The sequence below is a fragment of the Acromyrmex echinatior genome, chromosome 19 (assembly GCF_024713525.1).
Source record: "Acromyrmex echinatior isolate Ae372 chromosome 19, ASM2471352v2, whole genome shotgun sequence".
Lineage (NCBI taxonomy): Eukaryota > Metazoa > Arthropoda > Insecta > Hymenoptera > Formicidae > Acromyrmex > Acromyrmex echinatior.
In genome coordinates this window covers 5,151,933-5,177,610 of record NC_141870.1, presented here as the reverse complement: position 1 = coordinate 5,177,610, position 25,678 = coordinate 5,151,933, and the positions used below count along the sequence as shown (strand labels likewise).

Genomic DNA, 25,678 nt, shown 5'->3' with positions numbered 1-25,678 from the left:
AAGAAAAATACATGATAATACTTGGAATATTCCAAATGTGAATTGTAAATAGAAGGATTTTTCATAAATGTGTGTCTATATTTACGAAAGATTATTCTGCTCCAGCATTATTTTTCTCAGGACAAAAACATTACATAAAATTTAAGTAATAACGTAACAAAGACTAATGTGGGGTAGAAGCGATAATACAAGAAATATAAAAGCAAGTGAGTAAAAATAAAATAGAAACAAAATGATAAATATACCCAAGCAGAACAAATAATGGAAACATCAAAATGACGTTAAAATGATATTAAAATGAATCGTAAATGATATTTTGACATCATTTTAATACTATAATGACTTGTTCTGCTTGGGTACATGCATGTCTGTTAAATAAAATAGTAAATACTTCCTAATATGCACATTACGAATAATAAGATACGAAACTATTAAAAAGTTTTCACGTGTTATTACGATATAAAACTTCTAGGCGTTCCTTCTCGCTGCTCGATGCCCTTCGTTGCACACGTCGCAGTGTCCGCGGAAGGACGAAAGCGTCGCCGTTGAGAGGCAACATCAGTTGCAGGGATTTTTACAACCCAGTGCGGAAACCTCCGAGTGTGCATCCGTGCACGTCTGTGTAAAACGCGAGAAAATTCCTGCCGCCGTCGACGTCCACCCGAGAGGACAACTACCATCCTGGTGTCCTCCGTGTCTGGTGGATGTATTAACTCGTCGTGACGTCGCGCACGGCTGCGAGAAAAGAGGTAGAAGAGGGACGGGATGTCCTTCGTCGTGTTCCCTCTCCGCAAGGATGTTTGCATGCTATTACTGCCAGCAAATCCCTACGTCGCGCACAGCGGACGCTCATTACAATTGCAAGAGAGGGCTGGCGCGCTCGAGCTCTCTTGCGCGTCGCAGACGTAATATCAGAATGCATTGGGATGTGCATTCGGAAGTGTCTCGATTCCACGACTTCCCCTTCTTCGAAGGTCTTATCCTCTTTTGCTCCGACGACGACACGACCGGTGTGACGCAACCGCCGCATAAAGAGGGAGGAGGGGAGGATTTAATATTTTCGAGCTCGGAAAAACTCTCTCAAAGTCCATTAAAGACGAACCGCGGCGTGAGATCACGTACCAACTGAGCGACCTCGTATAATCAGTTCCTGTATCGATCGATTAAAAATTAAGAGGAATTTAATTGAGCTAATGAAATTTTCAGAAGAGAACGTTTTCAATTCATATGATAAATTGATGAGATATTTATGACAATTCTAGAATATATTCAGGACTTAAAAAGTATATAGGATGTATCTGAAATGTCTCCACTAATCGTACAGTGTTATTCTTAATAAAAAATTAAATCGAAAAGTTCTCCATTTTGCAATTTTTCGCAATAGTTAACGAGATATTAATTTCTAAAGATTATCGAATAAAATCAATGTATAAGACAGTTTTAAGATATCTCTCAGTGTTTTTGTGAAACATTTTGAAGATGTTTCTTAAAGAGCTCTTAAAGATACCTTCAAGTTGTCTTATACGTCGATTTTAGACACTTTGCTTATTGCGTAACTAAAAAAAATATTGTGAAATTGTAAAATGATAGAGAACTTTTCGACTCAGTTTTTTATTGAGAATAGCTATATGATTAGTAGGCGTTATTTCAGATAAACCTTATATGACATTTTTTTCGAAAAATAATTTCTCAATTGGACCTCTATTTGTATTTTAATGAAGAATGTACATTGATTTGACAATCATCATTAATTATGTTGGAATGAAGCTTTCACTACGTTAAAATTAAGAACTATTTTATATGTATGTTGTCTGTTGAGGATATCGTTTAAAGGTTATCTTTTATTAATTATTTTAATGGACTGAGGAAAATTAAGTAAAATCGAAACATCTCCTATATGTATATTACATTTCAACTAATTGAGTGACACTCCAATAAACCACTTTACATTTTGACCTAATTATTTGCTGATAAATTGATCTTTCTATTACCATTATTAACATTTTTCCTTCGTCCACGAGATTTTCAATTTCAAACTACTTGAATACAGATGATCTCTCTCATCATGCTTGCATCTCATCAGTCTCTGTATTAATTGATATTTAAAGATTTAAGACAGTTTAATTAAACCAGCGAAATTTTCGGAAGAATGTTTCAAATTTATATTTATGAGATACTTATTAAGATTCTAGAATGATATGCGTACAATTTGAAAATGAATATATGATATTTTTCTTCTTTCCTTCGCAAGATTTTAAATTCCAAACTGTTAAAGTACAGATGATTTCTCTCTGATCTCATCATGCTTGCTTGCAAAATCCGGTCAGCGATTGACGTCGTACAGTAACATCAAACGTTCGTCAATCGAGTCCACCACAAAGTAGCATCGTTCACCGATAAATACCGCGCCTTGTACGGTAAGCATTGGAAGCTCGTGTGAACGTCGCTTGCAAATACGCGGCGATTGCGGCGGTACAGCAACTATGATCCACGTGAAAGAGGAAGTTGAAAGAGGAAGATCGATAGGTGGATCTGCGCTTTGCATCGCCGAAGCCGATCAACCTTGATCGGACAACACAACTGTCGAGGGCGCGCGCAGTTTAGTCGATATTCATTCCCGAGGCCGTTAGCAAAGAGCACTTACGCAAATGTGTAACAGGCTCGAAAACAGCGATGTAACTAAAAAGAGAAAAAGGAAGGTAGGGAAAAAATAAAAAAAAAAAAGAATTGCATTTACGATGCAGCAAAATAATAGCGATGCGCTATAATAGAAAAATAAAAGAAAACGGTATCGCCGATGATTCGGCTTTGATCTGAATGAAGAAATTATTTCTGTTCCTACATCTATAATTCTACATTCTCCGCGTTCTTACGAGAGATCGAACGTGTCGATTGCGATCAAATAACCAAGAGCGGAACGCACGCCGTCAATGGTCGCGTACGAAGTTCCTATGGTAATTCAAACACAATGGAAACTCGTGTGCTCACCCAGGTAGCTGCTTGCTAAAGCACAACTCTACACGTCTCTCTACACGATACACGAAAACCCGGCGGTGTAGATACTAACGTAGGTATGTGAAGTACTCTAACGGAGGCGCGGCGATGATGCCGATGTATACAGAAGGTGGAGTCACGGCATGATTGATTATGCGAACACGTTGTTATCACTGATTCAGTCTGCCGCGTTGTAGCGCGCGTGTACCGACTGGAACCGACCATCGAATGTGTGCACATTACACAACTAACCCATTATCAAATTGTGTACTTGGGCTGTGGTTCTCTCGTTCGCGATCGCTTCGGGCAGGGATAAAACTCAGATCGAACTCCCATGAAAATCTCATAGCCAATATCGAAATTAGACGTTCAAGAACTAAAGTCCTGCAGCCGTGTTTTAATTTCTTGACTTTTACAACCCGAGTAGCGCAATTCATTGGCGAAACATTGGTTAAATATTGGCGTATATATGAGGATATATATTGGGTTGATGAATTGTATTGCTAGGGAGGGTTGCACATCCATAAATTCCTCATCATAAAATTCTATAACTTTGCCCTGATTTTAAGACAAAATTTCATGATTTTCCTTAATGCTTTCAATATTTAATAATATTTAATAATATTTTGAAATTTATACTCATATTTTATACATAATTGTTTTAAAATTAATAAATTTATATATTATTAGCTTCTAATATCTTGCGTGGTAATGTATGTCCTTTAAAAACACTGTTTTTTTAATTTTTAGCCATTTATTTTTGTTTATCAAAATTTTTTGTATTTCCGTCTTAATATTTAGAAACCGTCAAATATTTTGTTCAAAGAACAATTCAACATAGCAATGTAAATTACTATTAATGTTGCTGACATTACTTGCATTCAGTTGTTAAGTTGGTAATAGTATTCCAAAGCTGCGTAAGTATGATATTTCTATGCATATTAAACTTTTTTAAAGCTTAGAATTTTAATTTTCTAGACAATTTTGCAAAATTCCCTTACTTTTCCTTAATTTTTCTGATTGTTTTCAATTTTCCCAATTTTTTCATGACTTCTCTAATTTCCAGTGATTTAAAAACATAATTACAGAAATTCTAAACCGTAAAATCAAAGGATAATAAAATGTATCCTAAAATATCAAACACTCTTAATCTTCTATTCTTGGCTATATGAAATTTTTTGCACCTTCTATCAACAACCTGGAGGTCTTTGAGCTTCAGTGCAGATTTTTAGATTGTATCGGATTGTTTAAACATCTGAAAAAATTCTTGTAAAAGTTTTAACGAGTTTTACGAATTTCCGTCATAAAAGTCAGATTGTATTTTACTTATTTTCTACAGATTTAAATTTTATCTACCAAAATATATAATCAATTGTACTTTCAAAGTTTAACTTAGCCGATGGAGTATTATAATTTTGGAGCTTTACAATCTTGATCTCACGCAAAACGATTAACCGACTCGATAACCGCCGGAACTCCACATTTATACGCTTATTATCAATAATGTTCTATAATTCAGCTGGCGACAGGAGATTACGAAATTGCCGATTGTTTATTCTGCTCCACAGTACGTGATGGCGCGCAGCCTGCTCGCATCCTGCGTGCAAAATTATTTTTGTAACGCAACTACACACACAGCGTGGTTGTTGCATTTCCGCACGCTCAACCACCAGGAGAAAACCAGAAATAACTCTCGTGCATTTTTTTTTCTCGTATCCTGACGTTCCGGATACCATCCGGACGGCTTCGATAACGGACGCATGTTCTATGCACGACGCTGTCTAAAAACCACGAACTAACGCGTGATTTCGCAGTTTTCGAATAGGAGATCCACGTTCCCCGTTAGATTGACGAGAAAATACAATTTTACTTGTTATTAATAAAATAAAAGAATAAAAGAATCAATATACTGTGCGGAATGGCATGCGGATACTTTTGTCATGACTTTATTTAATAATTTTTCATCTCTTAATAATTTTCTTCTTTCTCTAAATAACGGGAAAATAAATAAATAAACATTTCTGTAATAAATGAAAAAATAATTACTGCACGGTATAATGTATTTCTATATAAAATATCGGAAAGCTCTCAAAAATATCTCTTTACAACAATCCTTTCTATTGTTGTGACTTTTCTCACTTTAATAAATTAGATTCTTTATATTTCAACAACATTTACATTTTTTAGATATTTCAAATATTTTTATCCTTGCTTATTATTATTATTCATTTTTGAAAAATATATCTTTACACGCAGTAAGCTTTTTTTCATTGCACCAATATTCATGTATTATATTGTTATTTATCAAATGATGGGTTTATCTACCATGAACAATTTTTTTTTCTATCCTTTTTTCACAGATTGTTTTCATTCATTTTGCCTGATATCAATCTTGATTTGTTATCTCATAGTACGCTAATCCACGTTCTCTGCCAACGATACATTTTTTTTTCATCATGCCAGTTTTTATTTCGTATTTTGTATTTCGTATTTCGCCTTCCTAAAAACATACGATAAATTCTATTCCGTATCGGAATACGCCGTTGCGGAATGGCATGAAAGAAAGGCCGAATGCCGACGTAAAATGGGAGGAAAGGAAGAGAAAAAGAGAGAGTGTACGAAGTTCCGCGTGCAGATATATATAACGGATAAAGACTAAATTCCGCCTTTCAATTTCGCCGCAGTCCCATTTTATTTCTGGTTCAGTGCCTGGACGCGCCGCGTCGCGCCACAGCGATGCAACGTAACTTAGCTAGAGAATAAACTGAATACCATTCATTACGCTAACCCATCTCGTGCACGGGCGCCAACGTCGAAGGCGCCACTGAAAAGCTGAGAATTGGAAATTCTTTGAAACTCGTCCCTCTCCTCTCCCTATCTCCCTTTCTTACCGCCCGACCGGATACAACAGCTGAAAAGGGCCATTCGAGAGAGATGTGGTCCACGATAATAAACGAATCTCACCTATTCCCCTGACCGAGACGATAGGCCAACGTGCGTATTATCGAACTCTCGAGAACGGTATCTGTCGAACGGAAGGCAGCGCAGGACGTTCGATACTTCGTTGAATCGTTTTATGCTAAACGGACTTTGATAAAAAAATATCACTCCATCACTCTGGCACCACCCTTTCGGTGTATACTCGTTCATTTGTTCTCGTTCTTAAGTCTGTCTCTAGGCGCTTAAAAGTTCCGGCGCGCTTGCTCATGAAAATGTACACTAAACTTCGTTATCTGTTAATAAATTTCTACTTCATCTTCAATAGAAAATAAGTGGATTAAAATGAGAATCGATAGAAATTCACTCTGCAATGAATTTCTTATGTGTAACTTCACAGATTAAATTTTTATCGCTCTCTTTTAATTCGCCTGATATTTTATAGATAACAACGGATAATAACGAAAATGAGATACAATATTTTAAAGGGTACTTAAAATTTTTTTTTAAATAAAAATTGTTCTAACGTGAGTGAAAATATTTCTTTAATTTCATTCTATATCGTATTTGATCCTCCACTGGTAACATGAATTAACTCTTCCGTCAGCAATAAGGATTTTCGAGAAACAAAGCTAATTTTTTGTTACAAATTATTCCGAATTATATAAAAATCGGAAAAAGTTCCCGTACACTTGTCACATTTTTAACTCAGATTTCTACCTCATCATAGACTTTTATATGACACCCTTAGGACCGGTTTCATCAATCCCAATTAACCCTAATCGGGATTAACTGTCAACTATAATTAGTCACTTCTACTAAACAGCAAATGCGATTGGTTAGTTAACGGTCGATTAAGTTAACTGGCGTTAGTGAAACCGACCCTTAATCGAGTTTAACAACATCCGTAGTTATGAAACAGGCCAACCACAGTCGTTCCATTCTTCTGAGGAATTGTGATCGGCCAATTTCATAATTACGAATGTAATTAAACTCGATTAAACGTACCGTAACAGAGAATGTAATTCATTCAAACCGGATTGTATTTTATCTTTTTTCAGATTCTAATTTATCTGCCAAAATTCACAATCAAAATATCGATGATATTTTTAAAGGCTCCAATTACTAAGGGATCCTTCAGATCCTGCGAATGCACATCAAATTTGAAAACAATATCTGTTGTTTTATTTAGTTCTATCGACATTATCTAAGACCAAATGTACATAATAACGTACATGTTAAAAAATACAGTTGAAATTTTGAAAAAGAATTAATTTTTTAGTATAAATTACTTATTAAAGTACCTTTGAATTGAATTAAATAAAAATTTTTTTAACATAGTTCCATTGAAATTAGGTTTGAAAGAGTTAAGACCATTGCTACAGCGCAGCAAAATATCAAGGAATCTTCTTAATCTGTCATCCAGAAACATTACCCGCGTAATTACCGACTGCATATGAGTGCAAAAGCTAGTTAGTCACTTTCGATGGGATTGCTTGAAAAGGGTAACTTACGGCAAAGTCACAGGGAAGCAGAAGTATATCGCAACTGCAGGAGTTAAAGACGAGAGTCATGCTCGTCGAGTAGCAAAACCACTGCAATTAAACAACTACCCTTTCCCTTTCCCTTTTTCTTCTTTCCCTTTTGCGTCTTGCTTGTGAACCCATCTTTTTGCGTCTTTACGCGATAATTAGCGCATCTTCAATTTTCCTGTCGTTGCACGTGTTTGCATAATTGTTGAGATAATTAAAGCTGTGATTCTAAGACGTGTCACTGACAGCCGGTGGCGATGCAAAGGGTAGTCCTCAACGATTCGCGAACACGAAAACGCGATGGGTAGTCAAGCCTATACTACTTTTTCGAGTTTTCTTAGATATGTAAATCACGTCACCCGGAGTGGTTCCGACAAATAACTATTGCGTATCATGCGCGAAGCGCTATTATTAACATAGAAACTTAGCTGGGAGCGAGTATGTGCCCTGTGTAGCGAATAAAAAATCCTAAACTCAAAAAAATATAAGTGTCAATTTGACATCATGCTGTATTTATATTATTCTTGTGTTGATACATCGAAAAAATATACTATTTTAATAAATCTATGTTTGAATAGTATCATACTCTTTAAATCTGAATCAGTGGATAGTCACTAATTATCCAATGGCATACTTGGCACTGATAATCAGTGAAATTCAACTAAAAAAAGAAAGAATATTTGAGCATTATATAACTAAAATTGATATTTGCATGTTAGTTTCAATCTTCCAATTCATTGAATTTAAACACTAAAATAAGGTTGGTTAGATCACATAATAAAAATTAGTTAGGTTAGGAATCTCACATTTAATTCGCTGATTACCAGTGGTATACTTGGCACTGATTCAGATTTAGAGAGTATATTTATCAAATATGAGAGAGAGAGAGAGAGAGAGAGAGAGAGAGAGAGAGATTTATTTGGTACAAGAACCATTAATTTAATTTAACTATCACTTTTTTATCGAGTAAATATTTATTAAGTAATAATATATTTAGTTGGCATTATTTTAAATAAGTATTTATTAAAATTTAATATATTTTTTCTTAATGTATAAACATTAATATAAAGTATAAATTTAATCCATGATTTTAAATTCATGATGATAAATCTGTACCATATTGGAGTTTATATTAATGTGATAAGAATTATATTTAATACTCTTAATGTTAAATCCGTATCTATATTTGTTAGAAATGTAAATTGTAAATATAATTTTCATGTTTGTGAAGTACGATATATATGGAAACATTTAGCGGTGCAATTTAATAAAGTATATTAGCCTTTGTAAATGTTAAAATAGAACTCTAAATAAGTTCAAATCAATTTAGAAAAATATACTCATTTAAAATAATATACTTCGCATTCTTCCGAACAATACATCAAATTTTGATTAAGCAAAAAAGAAAGAATGTTTGGCAAACTCGTATTTAATAGAATAGTAAATTCAGCTGCATACACCTCTGGGAGAAAAATAAATTAAATAATACCGAGAGAACGACCTAGATTATATTAATTCATACTCTCAGATATATATGTAACAATGCGTACACAGAAAAAAATTTTTTTGTGAATTTTTCGTGTGTGAAATTAAATTCTTCTCTCGCGTATCTCTTATTTCAAAATCTATAAATATTATATTCGATCGAAGTGCGGAAATATGCCTGTGTTCGCCCTTTAATAAGAGCCCTTCATCAAACCCAGCACGATGCGGCGTGTATTCCAAGATCATACTTCATCATACAGAATCGAGCACCGTGTATCCTGTGAAAAACAACAGGGGGCCTGGCCTCTCCGGTGTAAGCGTGCAAAACGGAAACGTGGACGTCGAAAAACAAAAAATATACAAATAAAAATATTTCGTCCAGAGCACCGAGAAACTTCAGACGGACGGCGTCGGTATTCGGCGTACACTATAATGCAACGTTTTCGATTCGCATATCCGGCACGCATCCCCGAGCCTATTGAAAATAGCCGGAAACGATAAAACAATATACCTGGTCGCGCTCTCGCGAGCCTCGCATCGAAAACACTTGGAAAATGTATTGAAAACACTCGAAAATGATTGAAATCAAACAAGTTACGAGGTTGACGAGCGAGAGAGCGAGAGATTGGGTGGACGGGAGAAAGAGAACTCTATCGGGCATCCCAAATACACGGTGGGGGTCGATAGTTCAGATCGAACCAACGATTTCGGACGCTGCTCGTTGGCAGGAGATACTATCAACGAGAGCAGTGGCACAGAAGGGTAACTCGACCGCGAATAAATTGGTCGTTTCGAGGTCGGTATATCCACGTCGAGTACTCTATATTTTCGCTCCGGGCTGGCCAATCAAGCATCCGGCGGATTATACAGACGCTGATTTTCGTCGGCTCATTCGACGACGTAACATAACGCGAACAAAAAATCGGTTACGAATGTTCGATGATACAACTATGTTTCTGAGGGTGCCTAACCACCGATTCTAAATCCATTTCTCGGGCCATCAGTCGCGCGTTGACGATCGATACTCATTTAAAAATTGATTCTGTTTCAGAACTGTGACATTTTTGACAATTATTTGAAAATTGAATATTTACGTCGGCGAGACTAAAATTATTGTGCCAAAATGACTGATTTAGTGAAAAATATACTGCCGGAAAAAAACTATAACTGAAAACTTCACTGATTCACCAAACCTATAGTCGTAATATATAGACAGTCAATTTTCTATGTTAAAATAACAAAGTTCATAGCTAAATAACATTAGCGATTTGTTGAACCATCAAATCTTTTTAGTTATAGATGTTGAATTTGCGCAGTAAGTTGTAGGTTTGTACCCAATTTATTTTTTTTGTGCACATTACAAATATTTTCTATTTTCTGTATTGATTCTTAAAATTTTGAGTATCGTCTGCCTATCGCATGTTGTAATTATTCATTGTAGAGATACGCGAAAAGCTTTGAGATGGCCAGAATATTTTATCAAAAGTGCACATCAAGCAGAATTATGGCGCAGATATCGGCGAACAGAATGAGAAGATGAAACCGATGAGGGAAATTGCACCACATATTAAAAAAAAATACAATGTGAAAAATGTTGAACTTTTTAATCTCTTCTGCTGAATGTGCACTTGTATTCGTGTATACATAGAACACAGAAAATTCCTAGATTCATTATCACGAATGATTATATTGTACAACGAATAATTATCTCTCTCTTAATATTTGCGGGCACAATAATTATTATCATTTAACATGGCAAATTTAACGCTCCTATTGTTAGTATTTGTGTAAAAATCATTAACGTAAACCATTACAAACTCATCGACTGATTCGTCACAAAAAGACTTCATGTATCTGATGTAGAATAATAAATATGCTGCAATTAAAACATAAATAATAATAGTTTACATAAATAATCGTCGGTATCGATGTGGCCGTTAATGAAACGCTGTTAATTATTAGATTTATTCGTTAATAATTGCCAGGCGGAGTGATGAGCCGAGCCGATAATTAACGGGACAACGTAGCAGAGTGGATGAATTAACGCGCGATGAATCCGCAATTAGGAAAAAAAACCCGCCGTCGATTCCACATGGGTATTCAGTAACATACAGACTTATGGAAGCGTAAAATATGGATAAAATCATCGCTTGTGTTTGGGAAACTATGTTTACGCGTTAGGCGGACGATGATTACACCGCTAAAGAGAATTTCAATAGGAAATTAGGTAAGCTGCTACCATCATAATTTGCTTGTAGATTACAGGCAATCACGCACAAAAGCACTAATCGACATTTTTAGCTTAAGCCACTTATCTATATAAATTTCTGTATGAAACTTATAATGAGATAATAATGTGTAAAATATCAGCAGCATTTTACAGAGATTGCCTCTCAGAGAAAATAAGAGGAAAAAAGATTTCTCGCGTGGAAATAATTGCGACTATAATAATGAGAGATGTAGCTTTAAAGTAATTGTTCGTTCACGAAGCATGACACAAATAATACAATCTCAATCGTTACTATATAGAACTGTTCTCAATTACTCGCATATCGCGAGATTAATATAGACTGTGACAAAGTTCATATCATTTGTGATTAGACAAGCAACACACATGACTATTTACTCGGCAATACTCATCTCTTTCTATCGATTCCTTGCAATATTCATCATTTAGATCAAATTGTTTCGTTTCTTTATACTTAATATATAATATACTTAATATATAACCTGGCAATATATAAAACTTCTTCATCGGAACATCGTGAAATCGCTGAATACGAAATGAATACAAAAGCAACATATATTAATACTTCTCGTCTGCCGTCAATTCATTAAGATAGCTTTTATAGGGCCAGGGGGGTAATCGGCACGATTATTGCCTCGCCTAAAGCGTCTCAATCAACGGAGCGTATTCTTGTATAGATGCGCGCGTGTCAAGGGATGGATGGGCATAAACGGATGCCGAGGGAGAAGAGCGAACGTAGAGAAATAGAAGATAATTCTCGTTGTTCCGCACTGGACGCCCGCGAGGCGCCTACCACTTCAAAGCAGCACCGCGCGCACCCCTTCGCCTCTCTTACTCAACCCCCTTCCCCCCCCCCTCTCTCTCTCCCTCTCTTCATCGAATTGTAGTTCTCATCGAAGCCAGTGTCTGGCAGTTAATGAACTGCCCTTCGGCAGTAGCAACACACTCGCCGTCTAGGAACCCAACCAAGCGCTGTAGAATCATTATCCATTTACATAAAGGACCATTACAGAACCGGAACTGATTATATAGAATTTAAACCGCGCACTCCATTTCCAGTCTCTTCCTTTCTTCAAGGAATTGCTCTTCCCTTCGCTTGCTCCGGGTCATCGCGGATTGATAACTATATTGAACGCAGCGTGATTTTCATGACCTCCGATTGTGAGAAACTAGGCGCTCTGTAGAAACTATACGATTACGAGACGATTTGCGTGTGCGTGTATGTGTGTAATTTTATTACGAGAATTAAGAATTACGAAGCGATTCGTCAATTAATGCTGCTCGCAATTTGAAAGAATTTCAAATGGTATTTGGTATATACGATTTTATTACAAGCTTATACAGCTATAGATTTATTGAGATTTTTATTTCATTCCACATTTATTTGATTAAAAAATCTATTTGTACACGTCGTACTAGAGAATTACCAAGCGAAATATATAGATTTTAACATTTTATCGTTTATCAATATATGATTTACACTTATAGGTAAAGTTCCTATAAAATCTCCTATAAAAGCTCATAAGTAAATCTATCGATGCATATCTCAGCCGCTATCGATGACAGCGGATACAAATAACGCATCGCACATATACATGCATCCATTTCTCATGGACGTAGTATATATCCACGCGCGCAGGAAAGCGGTATATCAATGTCATAAATTATGAATATGAGAGCAACATAGCGTAACTGCCAACGTTATGGATTGCACAAACTTATTACATCAATTAAAAATCAGCATGATAGACGCTATCCCTTGGCAACGTCATCGATAACTCAATGCCACGGCGTTATATTAAACAGGGGAGGAAAAAGATAAAAGAGCGATGGAAAGCAAGAGTAAAATCGAAACTACTTCCACCACCACGTGAGGGCGGTTTCGTTTCGGGTAGCGACATCTCTCCCAGTTCCCTCATCGTCAGACACAGCTGATGCTCGCCGCCAACAGCGACAACACAACAAGCAAAGCGAGTAGTGATCCACCAGTGTGACCACGAATGGCACGAACCCCCCACGACGCGACCCCCAGTAGGCGCGCACTCGCGTATTGTCGTCATCTCGTCGTCTCTTTGGGAGAGACAGTGACGAACTCTATCGCGCACTCTCTGCCCTCGCATAGAGTGAATCATTCACTCACCTGAACCATTGATGTGTGATGGCACGCGAGACAGACTTCCTCCCTTCTTGGTGGCGGCAGCCTGATGGCGTAATCGGCCAAGCCGGGTTGACGCTCACCGTACATCCGCTGTCGCCGTCGATGGTACCATCGACTTAGTACGTTCGTACGATGGGCGATGACACGCACACGATGGTCGCGCGCTGCTGTGAGCTGATCGCTCGCACAACCCCAATCGCACGCACGTACCCCCACACGGCCACACCCGCGTGGTCTTTCCTATCGTGCGCGACACGTCACGGAAAATTCAAGGGGAAAAAAGGTAAGACTCGTGCGTTTATTTACGGATCCTGGGCCTCGCGAGTTATCGGTCGGCAACGGCTCTCTCTTTCTCTCGCTCGGGGGTGCGTGCGACTCGCGGCATGTCGGCGGGTTGATTCCGCGCATGCGGCGAGCGCGCGCGCAACCGGTGGATCGATCAACCCTTACGGCTCTCTTGTTGTCTGCTATATAGATAGGACTAGATATTTTAAATACTTGTATTTCAAATACAATATTTGAAAAATATTTGACAAATTGTATTTCAAATAGTATTTCAAATACAATACAAAATGTATTTTGTATTTTGTATTTCAAGGAGGTCATACGATGTATTTTGTATTTCAAATACAATTTCAATGATTTTTGTATTTGAAATGCCAAAAAAGATCCTTGATAATAATTCTTGAAGCAACGCGAACAGACTTACTGACTGCATTCAGAAACATTAGGGTTAGCAGAGAACGAAACGCATGTAACGAAATGTAACTGTCGTGACTAGTCGGGAAAGTGCCGGGCACGCAAAAAAAATTTGGAAGTATAATATATTGTATTAAAAAGTATTTTGTGTTTAAAATAAAAAATGTGTTTAAAATTAAAAATATTGCGTATTTTGTATTAAAAAAACAAAACATTTTGTATTTGAAATACAAATTTTGGACATATTTTGTAAAATATTAAAAAAAAAATACTTTATATTTAAAACAAAAAAATTTTGAAATATTTTGTATTTTATATTTTAAAAAAGTATTTCGTATGTGAAATATAAATTTTGAAACTATTTTATATCTTGTGTTTCAAAATCAAAAGATTGAAAATATTTTGTATTTTGTGATTGAAATACTCAGATTGCCAATATTTTGTACTTTGTATTTCAAATACTTTGATAAAGTATTTTGCCCTGTACATAGAGATTCAGCGTGATAAGAGAATGGAGAAGAAGACAGCTATCGAGATTCTTCAAGTAAAAGGCCAACTTTGATTTTTATTGACTATTATAGTATTTATAGTCAATTCAATATTAGACTAAACAGCGAATCATCGCATTTAGAAATATAAAAGTTAAATTTGAAATTTTTAAGAGAGAAATAAAAAAATCTGTAAAGAAATTCTATTCATATAGACGAATATATCTGTATATTTACAATAATTAGAATGTTCGAACATATTTCTTTTCTTTCGAAATGAAAATTAATTTTACAATATTGAATGAAATAATTGTCATATGTAATATTATCCAAACTCTGCTTTAGATTATTTAATATTATGCGAACTCTATATAGTCAAGGTCTTATAAGTAGATTATATACAAGATGTTTGATAATTTACGATAAAATTCTCACATAGCAGGAGAATGGACTGATAAACTGAATCGAAAAGTCCTCTAAAATTTTATAATTTTTATAAGATATTAATTATTAAAAATCGCTGAATATTGGTTTTCAAGAATTTTTTAATATATATTATTTCCTCATGTTGATAAAAATAGTTGCCAATATACATATAAGAAAACGCACACACGGTGAAAAGTTGCAAATGGCAGAGAATGCAGTGTGCATGCGTTCATGCAAAATAATCATACAATTCATGAAAAATAATTCATGAAAAATAATCATACAATTACGAAAATATAATTTTTGTAAGCATTGAATTTTGAACCTATTATTTAATTAGATATAAAACAATCATGTATTATCTAAAATAAAAATTTTAAAGTATTATTTAAATTTTATACAAATCTATTTTTGCTACGATCTTTAGAGAACATATATAATTATTTTAGAATTATATATTTTATAAAAAAATGTATACTTATTTTAGATAATACATAATTGTCTTATATCTATAATTAAATAATGAGTTCAAAATTTAATGTTTACAAAAATTATATTTTCATAATTGTATGATTATTTTTCAACAAACTGCATGTGTTCATATAGCAATTATTTTCTTAGTAAAAATAAATTTGTATAAAATTTTAAAGTATTATTTAAATTTTATACACATTTATTTTTGCTAAGATCTTTAGAGAATATATATAATTATTTTAGAAAAAATATATAATTATTTTATCTAAATTTTAAGTAACTCTCCTTTAATCTAAATTATGTAAAAGGAGAATTACTTAAAAATTACATCTGTAACAAATAAATTAAAATCCAAATTAAAACTGAGTAAAAAAATAACTAATAATCATTACTTTAAAAAATAATTGCTATATGAACGCATGCAGTTTGCTGAAAAACAATCATACAATTTTGAAAATATAATTTTTGTAAGCATTGAATTTTGTACCCATTATTTATTTAGATATAAAACAATCATGTATTAGGTGTTGGAATTAATTCGTAGCGTTTTTTAATGAAAGAATGTTATTTATTTCACATGAGCATTAAAAAATACATTAATGAAAGTACTTCCCATCACTTGTAAAACGCTACGAATTAATTCCAACACCTAATATTATCTAAAATAATTATACACTTTTTATAAAATATATAATACTAAAATAATTCTAAAATATATAATTCTAAAATAATTAGATATATTCTTTAAAGATCTTAGTAAAAATAAATTTGTTTAAAATTTTAAAATATTTGAATTTTATACAAATTTATTTTTGCTAAAATTTCCTTTAGAGAATATATATAATTATTTTAGAAAAAATATAGTACTTTATCTAAATTTTTCGTAACGCTCCTTTTATCTAAAATCTAAATTATAAAAAAAATTATATAAAAAGAGTGTTATTTAAAAATTACTTAAAAATTTTATACAAATTTATTTCCGCTAAAATCTTCTTTAAAAAATATATATACAATAATTATTTTAGAGAATATATAATTACCTTACAGAATGTATAATTATTTTATATATATATATATATATAGAATTAATACTTTATATAATTATTTTATAGAATATAGAATTATTTAAATCATTTTATTTAACAATGATTTAAAAATAATCATTTTTAAATTATTCACATAAATTAGTCACATAAAAAGATTTAAAAATTAGCGAAAAAAAGTTAATATTACACAAATAAAAAATAATATTTACCGCCAGGTTGCTCCATCAGTGCCCGATGTTTCTCCAAGACCTCCACCTCCTCTCAGAATATGCACAGGACACTCGCGTAAAACACTCGCGAATACACTAATCGCGCGCGGACTATAACTTGAGTCCAATAACTAGAACGGCACTCGCGAAACGCGCGACGCGACGAATCGGCTGCGATTCGTTCATTTTCAAGTCAATCGGCGACGTTAGCTTCCCCGTTGGATTTTTACACGAAGAGAATGATTTTACTCAATATCTAAAAATTTATCTAGATATATACATTCAGACATATCCGAAAATTTTTAGATATTTGAGAAAAATCATTCTCTTCGTGTAAAATATCCTCTGGGTAGCCCCCCCTCTGAGCCCCCTCACCACGTCAAGGTATACCCGTGAGAGGGAAGATAATCTGAAAAATGTAATAAATAGCTATATTACTATGCTATTATTGCAATCGGTTAACTTTTAGAAACGAATATCACGTCTGCAATTCGTTATCATTGCGAAAAAGTCAAAGCAGATAAAAATTTGAATCTTTTATTTATTCATAAATAATGTCTGTAAGATATGATTAGAATCTATAAAATAGGCTAGAGATTAATAAAAGGAAGAAATGTTTCTTTTATTAATTGTTCCAAAGTTACGGTTAATTTTTAACGGATCGTAACGAAAGATGCACAAAAACAAAAATTAATTAAATTATTAAACTGTATTAATTGTATTGAAAGCAGGAATTGCGACTTTTTTGCATGAGTATTCATATCAACGTTGCTTTTCTCTGACTCGTGTGATACCGTTCGTACAAACAAGTAGCCGTGTCGCATACTGTTCCTTTTCACATTTCTTTTTGAAACATATAATAATCGCAAAAAGTGCTAGGTATAATACGAAATGTTGTATTTTATGAATATTCACATAATACGATTACTAGTATGAATAATTATTCATAAAGTATAATACAACGTTTCGTATTGTATTAGACATTCCTCGCGAAAAAGATTTCAAAAAGTAATGTGAAAAAAAGTCGCGACACGGCTACGTTGTTTGTACGAGCTTCGGTAAGGGAATAATAACTGCGCGATAACTAGGCGTAAACATGACGCGCCGTTCCGTGCCACCTCGTACCATCCCCAACCGAAGGTCACGCGCCAACCGTCTAATTGTCGAAATACTAATGTTAACGCCTATTACAAAATCAGTAAAATAATCTATACATTACGTTTTAATATTCTTCGATGAATATTACACGATGCTTTATGGTACGATTTATTTCGTTTTATTTCGTTACGCACACAACTCATCTATATTTTAGGCCGGTATTCATAGTCAGGGCTTTTATTCAAGACCGTCTTAAGTATAATTTTAAGAAGTCACGAATCAGAGATCCGTATTAACATCGTAAGACATTACTTAAAACAGTCTTGAAATAAGAACGGAATGAGTGAGAAAGAACTATGAATATCGCCCTTAAATATTTATTAATATATCTGTAAATGTGTAATATATGATATTTCTATTTATATCCATTATTATATTTAGTTCAAATTGTTTCATAACTTAAAAAATGTTTGCGTTTATCTTTGCTTAAAGAATATATATTATTAATTTTTATTTGAACGTAAATCGTCAAAGAGAGTAATAAAGATTGAGATATAACTCTGGTACACACCTTAGTTTTGAGCAATATTACTATTTGAGCATCCTTATGTAATTAATTATCAGTTCGCGTTCGTGAATCTCTAATTTTCGTAGATTAATGCGCGAGCGCCTCACGCCACACGTCCGTCTTGCTGCGAAGTCGTCGAGCGAAAAGGATGACGATCGGCCACCGCGCCGCGCCCCCCCTTCGCTTTCGCCTCGCGACCCCCTTCCCCTCCCCGAGCTTTTCGCCGGGTGCTATTTATAGCGTATTTAGGCGTTTGAAAAATATTGAACGGTTAGTACAATTATTCAAGTATTTTATATGATTTTGACAAAAGGATATCGCCGTACATTTCGCGTTTTGCTTTGTGGCATCTCGGGCACAATTCTATATTACTTGCATAATTCTTTTAAACGAATTACTAATTATTCGATATTTTTAATATTCCAACATTATATCTCAATTTTCATAATTCTTTTTAATGATTCATACTTCAATAAAGATTGATAAAATATTATATATATGTTCTTTATATAAAGATAAATGCAAATTTTCCTAATATCATGAAACAATTTGTGCCGAATACAGCTTTAGCTAAGAGTACTAAATATCTTGTTAATCATTATTTAATTTTTCAGTTAATAAATTAATTTAAGACACTACTGTAACGCCGATCATGGCTCGATAAAATAACATACGAATTATTTAAAATAAAAAAAAGAAAATAAGAGGTTCAGAAACTTATTTAAAATATGAAATCGTAGGAATATGTGCAAAAAGCAGGTGCAAAAACTTGTTTAAAATAAAAGATATAAAATAGTTTCCGGAAACTTATATAAAATATTAAATAAGAAATAAGTCAGAAGTGTAGTTATTTAAAATAATGAATTAATACTAAATAACGCTTTTAATTTTTTTAATTTAAATTACATACATTAATTTTCGTCGCTTTTGCAAGTAAATGAAAATAATTAAACGGTTCTTACGTACATTTTGACATCTTTAGAAAGTATTTGTAAAGTTGGATATTTATAACAAATTGTATATAAATTGTTATAACTAAATATAATTAACAAAATAAGAAAACTGTATTTTTTTATACAAAAATGTAAAACTCTGAAGCAAAAATATTTAAAGGATAAATATGTTTTATATATAATATATATAATAATATATGTTTTTAAACATGTACATTATTCCAATTATAAATGTTTTGAATGTTAATTTTAAGATATTGAAACATATTTATCCTTTAAATATTTTTGCTTCAGAGTTTTACATTTTTGTATAAAAAAAATACAGTTTTCTTATTTTGTTAATTATATTTAATTATAACAATTTATATACAATTTGTTATAAATATCCAACTTTACAAATACTTTCTAAAGATGTCAAAATGTACGTAAGAACCGCTTAATAATTTTCATTTACTTGCAAAAGCGACGAAAATTAATATGTAATTTAAATAAAAAAATTAAAAGCGTTATTTAGTATTAATTCACAATTTTAAATAACTACACTTCTGACTTATTTCTTATTTAATATTTTATATAAGTTTCCGGAACCTATTTTTATTTTTATATCTTTTATTTTAAACAAGTTTTTCGTACCTGTTCTTTTTACAGATTCCTACGATTTTATATAAGTTTCTGGAACTTATTTTATATTTTTTATTTTAAATAATTCGTATGTTATTTTGTCGAGCCATGATCGACGTTATACGTAAGTTTAAGAAAGAATTTCCGAAACATGGATAATTTGCAGTAGTAATAGTATCTGAAATTAATTTATTACTAGTGAATAACTGAAAAATTAAATAATAATTAACAAGATGTTTAGTACTTTTAGCCAAAGCTGTATTCAGCACAAATTGTTTCACGATATTAAAAAAATTTGCATATAAAAAACATATATTTTATCAATCTTTATTGAAGTATGAATCATTAAAAAGAATTATGAAAATTGAGACATAATGTTGGAATATCAAAAATATCTAATACGCGAATAATTAGTAATTCATAATTAAAAGAACTATGCAAGTAATATAGGATTGTGCCCGAAGAAAGATGCCACAAAGCAAAACGCGAAATGTACGGCGATATCCTTTTGTCAAAATCATATAAAATACTTGAATAATTGTACTAACCGTTCAATATTTTTCAAACGCCTAAATACGCTATAAATAGCACCCGGCGAAAAGCTCGGGGAGGGGAAGGGGGTCGCGAGGCGAAAGCGAAGGGGGGGCGCGGCGCGGTGGCCGATCGTCATCCTTTTCGCTCGACGACTTCGCAGCAAGACGGACGTGTGGCGTGAGGCGCTCGCGCATTAATCTACGAAAATTAGAGATTCACGAACGCGAACTGATAATTAATTACATAAGGATGCTCAAATAGTAATATTGCTCAAAACTAAGGTGTGTACCAGAGTTATATCTCAATCTTTATTACTCTCTTTGACGATTTACGTTCAAATAAAAATTAATAATATATATTCTTTAAGCAAAGATAAACGCAAACATTTTTTAAGTTATGAAACAATTTGAACTAAATATAATAATGGATATAAATAGAAATATCATATATTACACATTTACAGATATATTAATAAATATTTAAGGGCGATACTCATAGTTCTTTCTCACTCATTCCGTTCTTATTTCAAGACTGTTTTAAGTAATGTCTTACGATGTTAATACGGATCTCTGATTCGTGACTTCTTAAAATTATACTTAAGACGGTCTTGAATAAAAGCCCTGACTATGAATACCGGCCTAAAATATAGATGAGTTGTGTGCGTAATGAAATAAAACGAAATAAATCGTACCATAAAGCATCGTGTAATATTCATCGAAGAATATTAAAACGTAATGTATAGATTATTTTACTGATTTTGTAATAGGCGTTAACATTAGTATTTCGACAATTAGACGGTTGGCGCGTGACCTTCGGTTGGGGATGGTACGAGGTGGCACGGAACGGCGCGTCATGTTTACGCCTAGTTATCGCGCAGTTATTATTCCCTTACCGAAGCTCGTACAAACAACGTAGCCGTGTCGCGACTTTTTTTCACATTACTTTTTGAAATCTTTTTCGCGAGGAATGTCTAATACAATACGAAACGTTGTATTATACTTTATGAATAATTATTCATACTAGTAATCGTATTATGTGAATATTCATAAAATACAACATTTCGTATTATACCTAGCACTTTTTGCGATTATTATATGTTTCAAAAAGAAATGTGAAAAGGAACAGTATGCGACACGGCTACTTGTTTGTACGAACGGTATCACACGAGTCAGAGAAAAGCAACGTTGATATGAATACTCATGCAAAAAAGTCGCAATTCCTGCTTTCAATACAATTAATACAGTTTAATAATTTAATTAATTTTTGTTTTTGTGCATCTTTCGTTACGATCCGTTAAAAATTAACCGTAACTTTGGAACAATTAATAAAAGAAACATTTCTTCCTTTTATTAATCTCTAGCCTATTTTATAGATTCTAATCATATCTTACAGACATTATTTATGAATAAATAAAAGATTCAAATTTTTATCTGCTTTGACTTTTTCGCAATGATAACGAATTGCAGACGTGATATTCGTTTCTAAAAGTTAACCGATTGCAATAATAGCATAGTAATATAGCTATTTATTACATTTTTCAGATTATCTTCCCTCTCACGGGTATACCTTGACGTGGTGAGGGGGCTCAGAGGGGGGGCTACCCAGAGGATATTTTACACGAAGAGAATGATTTTTCTCAAATATCTAAAAATTTTCGGATATGTCTGAATGTATATATCTAGATAAATTTTTAGATATTGAGTAAAATCATTCTCTTCGTGTAAAAATCCAACGGGGAAGCTAACGTCGCCGATTGACTTGAAAATGAACGAATCGCAGCCGATTCGTCGCGTCGCGCGTTTCGCGAGTGCCGTTCTAGTTATTGGACTCAAGTTATAGTCCGCGCGCGATTAGTGTATTCGCGAGTGTTTTACACGAGTGTCCTGTGCATATGAGTGTCTTTCTGAGAGGAGGTGGAGATCTGGGAGAGACATCGGGCACTGATGGAGCAACCTGGCGGTAAATATTATTTTTTATTTGTGTAATATTAACCTTTTTTTGCTAGTTTTTAAATCATTTTATTTGACAATAATGATTATTTTTAAATCATTGTTAAATAAAATGATTTAAATAATTCTATATTCTATAAAATAATTATATAAAGTAATTCTATATAAAATAATTATACATTGTCTAAGTAATTATATATTCTCTAAAATAATTATTGTATATATATTTTTTAAAGAAGATCTTAGCGAAAATAAATTTGTATAAAATTTTTAAGTAATTTTTAAGTAACTCTTTTTACATAATTTAGATTTTAGAAAAGAATTATTAAAAATTTAGATAAAGTACTATATTTTTTCTAAAATAATTATATATATTCTCTAAAGAAAATTTTAGCAAAAATAAATTTGTATAAAATTCAAATATTTTAAAATTCTAAACAAATTTATTTTTACTAAAATCTTTAAAGAATATTTAAGATAATTATTTTAGAATTATATATTTTAGAATTATTTTAGAATTATATATTTTATCAAAAAATGTATCATTATTTTAGATAATATATAATTGTTTTATATCTAATTAAATAATGGGTTCAAAATTCAATGCTTACAAAAATTATATTTTCAAAATTGTATGATTGGTTTTCAGCAAACTGCATGCGTTCAAATAGCAATTATTTTTTAAAGTAATGATTATTAGTTATTTTTTTACTCAGTTTTAATTTGGATTTTAATTTATTTGTTACAGATGTAATTTTTAAGTAATTCTCCTTTTACATAATTTAGATTAAAGGAGAGTTACTTAAAATTTAGATAAAATAATTATATATTTTTTCTAAAATAATTATATATATTCTCTAAAGATCTTAGCAAAAATAAATGTGTATAAAATTTAAATAATACTTTAAAATTTTATACAAATTTATTTTTACTAAGAAAATAATTGCTATATGAACACATGCAGTTTGCTGAAAAATAATCATACAATTATGAAAATATAATTTTTGTAAGCATTGAATTTTGAACCCATTATTTAATTATAGATATAAGATAATTATGTATTATCTAAAATAGTTATACATTTTTTTATAAAATATATAATTCTAAAATAATTATATATATTCTCTAAAGATCTTAGCAAAAATAGATTTGTATAAAATTTAAATAATACTTTAAAATTTTTATTTTAGATAATACATGATTGTTTTATATCTAATTAAATAATAGGTTCAAAATTCAATGCTTACAAAAATTATATTTTTATAATTGTATGATTATTTTTCATGAATTATTTTTCATGAATTGTATGATTATTTTGCATGAACGCATGTACACTGCAGAGAGTTACTTAAAATTTAGATAAAATAATTATATATTTTTTTCTAAAATATTTATCTACAGGGTATCATGAATATACGGCTCCACTCGTCCCGAGCAGGTAGAGTGGACTTCGTTATTGCGAGCATTACAAAATGGTAAAAGAATGGTAGAAGACTTTTCTACTCAGTTTAGTCCACTCTACCTGCTCGGAACGAGTGGGGCCGTATATTCATGACACCCTATATATATATATAATATGTGTGTGTGTGTGTGTGTGTGTGTGTGTGTGTGTGTGTGTGTGTGTGTGTGTGTGTGTGTGTGTGTGTGTTAAAATAGCAACATATAACATCATGAATAGAATTCTAAAATAATATTATATGTATAAATCATCTTCACTTAAGAATCTTTCGATAATGTGAAATGAAATCGAATAATCGATTTTCTCAAGAATATATCTACAATATATTTCTTATAGTATACGATCAACTTTATATAATTTTTAACTTCAAAAATAGATATAGTGTGAAAAAAACAATGAAAAAAATTTTGTATGTACATGCTATAAAATCTCACATGTATATTTTTCTATTGCATCAGTTATATATTCACTGATTTTTATAAAAAATATTAAAAAATCAAAGTCAGTGCAACGTAAAATGAGGGAAATATTTAGATAAAATATTTCAGCATCAATAAATGGAGAAACAAGTAACATGTTTGCTTCTATACGAAACCTACGAAAATAATTTTGGCCGCCGGCGATGAGTTGTTCAGGAACAGCGCTTGATTATAGAAGCGTAATAACGAATTTAACCGTGATCATAGCAGTGGAATCATTTTCTCGAATAACAGTAACGCGTTTACATATTCAGGAGAACAGTCTCAACATAGAAGGGTTGAATTTTACAATCACTGATTTTCCGGATCTTTAAGTTTAACTCGACTAGAACATCGTGGATCATAACCGATAAAAATGCTCTTTCGGCGGTTCTCGTTGTTCTTAACAAGCGTTTTCCGTGCGATCGTCGATTAGATAGAAAGAACTTTTTGAATAATTTTAGAACCGTGAAGACAAGTTTGCGGTAATGATTACATATACTATGCGTTCGTTTGCATATAAAAATGCATACGTTATACTATAAAAGTATAGAAAATAAATATTTAAAAGAACGTACAGCAAATATGGGAAGTGCGGTTTAAAAGGAGGAAAATATATATATAAAGCAATACTGAAATATAATATACTTGTAATATAATATTTTTTCAGAACTTTTTACTATCCTGGCTTAAAGAGAAGGGTCGTAAATAAATCAGTCTAGATAAAGTGATCTGCTTTTTCTTTTTGTAACTTGTAATAAAATATAAAATTTATATCTCTAGTAATAACATATTGGGACAGTCTCGACTTTAGAAATATTTTGTAACAGTCGCGTACATATTAATGTTTACGCTCACACGTATTATCATAGTGACTCTCGTCGCAGCATCAAGAGGGGTAACGATATGGCAGGCATACGAATCGCCAGATAACATTGAGTGAATTATTTATTTGGATGGAATTAAGTTTAAATATTTTATCCTCAAACTAATCTCCTGGGTACGGGCACAATTTATTTACGGATACCTCGTCGACTCGCCAACCGAGTCTCGACAATATAAACGTTCGTGCGACAAAGTGTGAGTAAGAGTTCTTGGCGGGATCCGCAACCGCATTAGCTTACAAGAAACTCGGACATCGCAACAGGATGGAAAATAAGATTTTCCATCCGCTGTAACGGCCGATCGATATGACGGCATCTCAAAGCAAGATAATTATTAAAAATAGAGTAATTTTTAAATAGAGTAATTAATTAATCATTCACATTGTAAATATAATATTTAAAATAAGATGTATAATACAGATAAAAAGACTGCCGCTATATAATTCTAATATGATTGT

General features: G+C 32.4%; 1 protein-coding gene across 2 annotated transcripts in view; it reads right to left on the bottom strand.

Moving 5' to 3' along the window:
- LOC105149046 (beta-1,4-glucuronyltransferase 1) overlaps window positions 1-14,183 on the bottom strand; it is an 80,510-nt gene extending 66,327 nt beyond the window's left edge. Inside the window, exon 1 of one of the 2 annotated variants that reach the window (XM_087416079.1) lies at window positions 13,337-14,183. In XM_087416079.1, coding sequence (XP_087272205.1) covers window positions 13,337-13,441 — 105 coding nt within the window. In that variant the 5' untranslated portion in view covers window positions 13,442-14,183. The remainder of the gene's footprint in view (window positions 1-13,336) is intronic. The other variant, XM_011061182.2, reaches the window with a different exon arrangement.
- Window positions 14,184-25,678: the final 11,495 nt, after the last annotated feature.